This window comes from Siphateles boraxobius, unplaced genomic scaffold (assembly GCF_051911475.1).
Source record: "Siphateles boraxobius isolate OS27281-9 unplaced genomic scaffold, OSU_SipBor_1 215, whole genome shotgun sequence".
NCBI lineage: Eukaryota > Metazoa > Chordata > Actinopteri > Cypriniformes > Leuciscidae > Siphateles > Siphateles boraxobius.
This window is the reverse complement of record NW_027508828.1, coordinates 145,001-152,196: the sequence shown is the minus strand read 5'-3', so window position 1 is coordinate 152,196 and position 7,196 is coordinate 145,001. Positions and strand designations below refer to the sequence as shown.

The 7,196-nt window shown below is 42.6% G+C and overlaps 2 protein-coding genes across 4 annotated transcripts in view; one reads left to right on the top strand and one right to left on the bottom strand.

Moving 5' to 3' along the window:
* Positions 1-1,494: 1,494 nt before the first annotated feature.
* trmt10c (tRNA methyltransferase 10C, mitochondrial RNase P subunit) lies at positions 1,495-5,640 on the bottom strand. 2 transcript variants are annotated; one of them, XM_077238019.1, is made up of 2 exons: positions 5,546-5,640; positions 1,495-2,763 (listed from the first exon to the last, which is right to left on the bottom strand). In XM_077238019.1, the coding sequence occupies exons 1-2, from the start codon at positions 5,546-5,548 to the stop codon at positions 1,564-1,566; spliced, it is 1,203 nt and encodes a 400-aa protein (XP_077094134.1). In that variant the 5' UTR covers positions 5,549-5,640; the 3' UTR covers positions 1,495-1,563. The 2 variants fall into 2 exon arrangements, with proteins under 2 accessions (XP_077094134.1, XP_077094132.1); XM_077238017.1 differs by having other exon boundaries at positions 1,495-2,778; positions 5,546-5,618.
* A 198-nt stretch (positions 5,641-5,838) lies between these two features.
* txnl4b (thioredoxin-like 4B) overlaps positions 5,839-7,196 on the top strand; it is a 4,089-nt gene continuing 2,731 nt past the window's right edge. Inside the window, exons 1-2 of one of the 2 annotated variants that reach the window (XM_077238022.1) lie at positions 5,839-6,074; positions 6,777-6,928. In XM_077238022.1, the coding sequence (XP_077094137.1) occupies positions 5,943-6,074; positions 6,777-6,928 (284 nt within the window). In that variant the 5' untranslated portion in view covers positions 5,839-5,942. Of the gene's footprint in view, positions 6,075-6,759; positions 6,929-7,196 lie in introns of both variants that reach the window. The other variant, XM_077238023.1, reaches the window with a different exon arrangement.

Below are 7,196 nucleotides of genomic sequence, written 5' to 3'. Positions count from 1 at the left end.
CTTGTTTTCTTTTATCATGAGTAAAAACTCTTTTTAATGCAATGATTCTTTGATATGAAAGTAGAGGAAAGATTATCAGTGTTTCTCTATTAGTTTGAAATAATTAATGATTGAAATGTGTAAAATAATTGTGTTCCGATAGGATGATTTTCATCACTGCATTATGAGAACGAGACTGTTTTCTGTTCATTAAATTTCATTGGTGAGTGATTCTTTCACACGTAATTAAATTAATAAGAAATGTGTTAATTTGTAACAATTTAATAATTAGATAAAACAAGAAATTAATTCGAAAATATGTAATAGGAAGAAATTAATTTGAGAAATAATTCATTAAAGATAAGAAATTAGTTAGAAATTAATTAATAAGAAATTAAAAATTAAGAAATCAGAATAAGAAATTAATAATTAGAAAGAACTGAATAATAATTAATAAAAAATAATAAATTATGAAATTATAATATGAAATCATTAGAATTTCATTAATTTGTAATAAGAATTTAATAATTAGCTTAATTTTATATATTACAATAAGAAATAATTAGAAAATTAATAATTAGATAAATAAGAAATTATAATAAGGAGTTAGACCTTTATTAATTCATAAAAAAAAATAGAGAAATAATAAGAAATGCGTAATCCATAAGAAGAAATTCATGATTTTAATAAAAAATAAGAAATTAGAATAGAAATTAATTCATAAGAACAAATTAATAATATAAATAATGAGAAATTAGAATAAGGAATAATAATTAGACGTTCATTAATCTGTAAGAAGAAATTAGAATGAGAAAATTAATAACTAGAAATTAATTCATAAGAATGATTAGATTCAGAATAAGAAATTAATAATTAGAAATGAGAAAAATTAATTATGTTAATAAATACATTTACAATTAAAATGTATTTCTCAATAAAAATAATGAGAAAATTATTTTAAGTTACTAAGTCGCTTTGGATAAAAGCATCTGCCAAAATACATAAATTTAATGTAAAACAGATTTGATTTTTTTTCTGCCAATTTGATTTGTCATGAAAATTTAATTTCAAATTTTTGTCTTTTTTTGGTGTGAACTGCAGTTTTATCAGCCATATGAAATAAGGAGCATCTGAAATCATTTTATTGACTCGCAATAAGCTTAGCATCAAATAAGCAGAAAATAAGCCGTATTACATTATTAATCTTCATCCCACCATGTCTTGGGATGAAGAAGGCTGCAGAATATAATTTCCTATTTTTGTCATTTTTGGCTTAAAATATCATATTATCAGCCATATGAAATAAGAAGCATCTGAATTAGAAATTAATTCATAACAACAAATTAGTAATTTGACTAATAAGAAAGACAAACCCCTCCAATTTGATTTAATTATCATGAAAATGTCAAAATGCAAAGAAATGTTATTGCTCAGAAAAACTTGCTTTATTGTCTTTATGCAGAATATAATTTCCCATTTTTGTCTTTTTTGGTGTGAAATATGAGCACACTGCAGTTTTATCGGCCATATGAAATAATTTTATTAACACGAAATAAGCATCAATTAAGGTACAGTATTACATTATTATGCTTCCTCCTCCCACCACGTCTTTCTCTCTCGTCCTCTTTTGTGTCCGACTCCGTCGGTTTTGTTTTTCGCGGATTCATTTCGTACGGATTGAGTCTTTCCAGTTCTCGTCTGATGAAATCCACAATGTTTCCTCTTGGGCACGAACTCCAGCGCCGCCTTCCAGTTTCCCGTGTCTTTCACGGTGCTCAATATGCGTATCATCTGATCCAGGGTCAGGTTCTTGGCTCCACAGTCCCAGTCCAGATGCTCGTCCAGCGGGAGCCGCGCGGTGGCTAGCTGGAGGCGCTTCGCGTTAGCTAGCGAAACGCCCGACTGGATGGATCGGTCCACGATTGCGCCGACGACGTAAACCTTCCTGTGGTCGAACTCGCGGAGAACAGTGTGTGAGTCCGCGGTGAGATACACCAGATCCTCGCGGGGAAACAGGTCCGCGGGTTGACTCGCGGTGTCCGTGATTAGCATCCGCTCCCATGTTTCCGCGCCGTAGCGCTTGAGGAGCTCGCGGTGATACGCGCCGCCTGGCGTTAGCCCGCAGAAGTGCAAATGAAACGGGTCTGAAGATCGTCGGTTGAATCCTTCGGTCTCCATCAGCTGAGACACGGCGTTCTCCATCTCGCGACGCGTCATATGACGCTCGTAGCTCATATCGTAGACTAGCGGCTGCCCGAAACGCATAGCCTGCGCCGCGCGCCAGTTCTGCAACCGATCCATAGAACCGCTCCAGAACTTCATGAGAAACGCGTTCTTTAGTTCTCGCTCTTCTCCGTCTGTGTTCCTCTCGGGTTTGGGCTTATTCTCACGCTTCTCTTTCTTCGAGATCTTATGCGCTTCTTTGATGGCGAGGAACTTGAGGAACTTCTTCTTAGCGGATTTGGTGGTTAGCGCCGCGAGATCTTGGAGTTGCTCATCCGTGATGCTCTTGGGAACGAACTTCCCGGCCTGGTGCCACATCTCCACCAGCTCGCGGTTGAAGTCTAGCGTCGACGGACTCGGGTCGCTCTGGTTCTCGGGCAGAGCTTGAGTCTTCATCACGGTCTTCCACACGTCCAGGTCCAGCTTCTCCTCCTCTTCATCTGGGTCTTTCCCGCTGGTCCGAGAAGTGCTGATGGATCTGAGGAGCGTCTGAAGCGGAGCGCGAGAGCAGATCCGTCTCACCGCTAGCGAACACGAGCGCAGGAACATCACGTCAAACACCTGAGGGAACACACACTGAGACTGAGTCAATGTGATCGAGACATCCCAGTGTTTATGACTTTCTTCTTTCAGCCGATCACAATCAGAGTTATATTAACAATATCCTGGCTCTTCCCAGTTTTATAATTGTAATGAATGGAGGAGGAGATTTCGAAGCCCTAAAAATCATCACAACAATAATCCACACGCCTGCAGGGGTTAATAAAGGCCTTCTGAAGACAAGAAACATATCCATATTTATAACTTTATAAACTATAATCACTGGCTTCCGGTCATAGCCGTCCGTATATGATCCGGCAGAAGAGTTACCTCTGACCCCATGCATGACGAGAGACCTCTGACCCAATGCATGACCTTTGACCTCACACGAGTGACCTCCTACTTGAACGCATAACCTCTGACCTGACGCATGATGTATTGACGAACACGGAAGCGCAGTGTATCGAGCAAAACAAAACACGGTCACGAATTATTCTCAAACGAGGATTTTTAAAGAGAAAAGTGGGAGGAGTTTGGCTTGAGTTTGTTTGAACCGTGAGAGGCTTCGACTCTCACCTGAGCTTACATACTCCTACAACATGCGTGGGGTCACAGGTCACTCATCATGCGTCGGGTCAGAGGTCACTCATGAGGAGTCGGGTCAGAGGTCACTCATGCTTCGGGTCAGAGGTCACTCATGAGGAGTCGGGTCAGAGGTCACTCATCATGCGTCGGGTCAGAGGTCACTCATGAGGAGTCGGGTCAGAGGTCACTCATCATGCGTCGGGTCAGAGGTCACTCATGAGGAGTCGGGTCAGAGGTCACTCATGAGGAGTCGGGTCAGAGGTCACTCATGAGGAGTCGGGTCAGAGGTCACCCATGAGGAGTCGGGTCAGAGGTCTCTCATCATGCGTCGGGTCAGAGGTCACTCATGAGGAGTCGGGTCAGAGGTCACTCATGAGGAGTCGGGTCAGAGGTCTCTCATCATGCGTCGGGTCAGAGGCCACTCATGAGGAGTCGGGTCAGAGGTCACTCATGAGGAGTCGGGTCAGAGGTCACTCATGAGGAGTCGGGTCAGAGGTCTCTCATCATGCGTCGGGTCAGAGGCCACTCATCATGCGTCCGGTCAGAGGTCACTCATCATGCGTCGGGTCAGAGGCCACTCATCATGCGTCGGGTCAGAGGTCTCTCATCATGCGTCCGGTCAGAGGTCTCTCATCATGCGTCGGGTCAGAGGTCACTCATCATGCGTCGGGTCAGAGGTCACTCATCATGCGTCGGGTCAGAGGTCACTCATGAGGAGTCGGGTCAGAGGTCACTCATGAGGAGTCGGGTCAGAGGTCACTCATGAGGAGTCGGGTCAGAGGTCTCTCATCATGCGTCGGGTCAGAGGCCACTCATCATGCGTCCGGTCAGAGGTCACTCATCATGCGTCGGGTCAGAGGCCACTCATCATGCGTCGGGTCAGAGGTCTCTCATCATGCGTCCGGTCAGAGGTCTCTCATCATGCGTCGGGTCAGAGGCCACTCATCATGCGTCGGGTCAGAGGTCTCTCATCATGCGTCGGGTCAGAGGTCACTCATCATGCGTCGGGTCAGAGGTCACTCATGAGGAGTCGGGTCAGAGGCCACTCATCATGCGTCGGGTCAGAGGTCTCTCATCATGCGTCGGGTCAGAGGTCACTCATCATGCGTCGGGTCAGAGGTCACTCATGAGGAGTCGGGTCAGAGGCCACTCATCATGCGTCGGGTCAGAGGTCACTCATGAGGAGTCGGGTCAGAGGCCACTCATCATGCGTCGGGTCAGAGGTCTCATCATGCGTCGGGTCAGAGGTCACTCATCATGCGTCGGGTCAGAGGTCACTCATGAGGAGTCGGGTCAGAGGCCACTCATCATGCGTCGGGTCAGAGGTCTCTCATCATGCGTCGGGTCAGAGGTCACTCATCATGCGTCGGGTCAGAGGTCACTCATGAGGAGTCGGGTCAGAGGTCTCTCATCATGCGTCGGGTCAGAGGTCACTCATCATGCGTCGGGTCAGAGGTCACTCATGAGGAGTCGGGTCAGAGGCCACTCATCATGCGTCCGGTCAGAGGTCACTCATGAGGAGTCGGGTCAGAGGTCTCTCATCATGCGTCGGGTCAGAGGTCACTCTTCCGCCAGAACTAGACTTGTTTACGACTGTTAGTGGAAGCCAGTGATTACAATTTATAAAGTTATAAATATGGATATTGAGTGGCACCATTCACTCCCATTATAAAGCTGGGAAGAGCCAGGATATTTTTAATTGTGTTCAGATGAAAGAAGAAAGTCATAAACACTAGGATGGCATGAGGGAAAGTACATTTTCATTTTTTTAAATGTTACTTGTTTCAGAACGTTCAGAGAACAATCAAAAGTAACATTCCCATGTTTGAAGAATGATACAATGTTTCCTGAACGTTCGAATAACCAAGAAAAACCGTTTTTAAGTCATTTAAAAACTGGAGGTTCGTTAGTTAAAGCGTGTTGTTGTCACACATGCGATGGAGCAAAACAATTATAAGACTTATCAGAAACATTTAAACCGCAAAATGTCAACAACACACAACTAGGAAACAGCAAAAATGCCACAGGCACCGCACCGCACAAAATTTTAGTTTTTGGTAGAATTCACACAAAAACATTCCAAGACAATTCGCTTGAAGTTAAATTCAGTGAAAAACATTGAAGAACCGGCGATACTGTGACAACTAGCCCCGGTCTCCTCTTCATCTATTATAACATTCACACACATACATACATCACAAATGTAAAATCAATATACCATCAGCTGTATTTCTGTATGTTCACTCAGAAGTCACCGACGAGTCCTCAAAAGGACACACGCTGCAAACGTGCATGTCGGTGTGCAACAGTAAAAGATGACCGTGCGGAAATCTGCTTTCGCTCAGTCTGCCTGTAATAATTTGATATTTTAAAACATGCTTAAATGCACAGATGTGCATTTTATTCATGAATAGTAAAATAAGTAATATCACTAAAAATAACAACACATTTATGTTGAGATATGCGAACAGTGTAGGAACTATTGATGGCGTTTCTACTCGGCTCGTTTGTAATGGTACACCGCACACTAGTAAACATCCGCTAAACATCCTGCAGATAGTGAGTTACAATTGATAATATAGTTCGTAATTCTTAGGGAATTCGGTTAAAGCGTCATGAGCTTTTTCCTTCCTAAACTGTCGTGTAAAAAAGACATCGATGACGCCATTAAGACGGTGGCCGAGAAGGTTTTAGTGCTTCGCTTCGGCAGAGATGAAGATTCCGTGTGTTTGCAGCTCGACGAGATCGTGAGTTCATGCGACACTGAGCCTGAGATTCACTTTACTGTTCAGTTACTTGACATATGATATACGTTTACCTTTTGTATTTGTGTATGTGCATATATAATAGATTTATTTCACTCATATGTATTTTAGGATCTATATGACATTTTATATTTATATTTGCATATGATAGGTGTGTAGGTGCTAAATTTGCAAACTGTAAAATCTCATCTAACAAAAGTTTGTAAATATATTATGTATGTATGTCACAATTACACACACACACACACACACACACACACACACACACACACACACACACACAGACACACAAACTTACACAGTGACACACACACACTTTCCCTCTCTCTCTCTCACTCACTCACTCACACACACACACACACACACACTAACACTAACACTAATTAGATGCGATTAATCGATTTGACGGCACTAATATATAGTTATTTAATCACCTATTCATATTAGCATTTTTGCATATTCAACAGCTTTTAAATGCTTAATTTGCATAAGCACATATATATATATATTTTATGTATGCATATATATAGTTTGTGTGCACTTTAATACACCAATGTTTGATTTCAATTTAAGGAAGAGTCTTGTAAATCCTCTTGATCAGCAACAGTAAACTCAGCTGTGTTTGATTGACAGCTGTGTTTGATTGACAGCTGTGTTTGATTGGCAGCTGTGTTTGATTGGCAGCTGTCGAAGACGGCTCATGATCTGAGTAACATGGCGAGTGTGTATCTGGTGGACGTGGAGACGGCGCCACTTTACACCAGATACTTTGACATCAGCTTCATCCCCTCCACGGTTTTCTTCTTCAACGGGCAGCACATGAAGGTGGACTACGGGTGAGGCGCGTACGCTAATATCAGATCACACAACAGGAAGTGCTTCTGCACAAACAGGAAATGTGGTTAAACTGAGAATTTATGCTGGTAAAACTACATTTAAGTTCTGCTGAGACTGATGTTTCCAAAGAGCGAGTTTGGCAACAAGATGAACAGAGCTTTTCATTGAAGATGCGCATGAAATCACATTCTCACACACACACACACACACACACACACACACACACACACACACACACACACACACACACACACACACACACACACA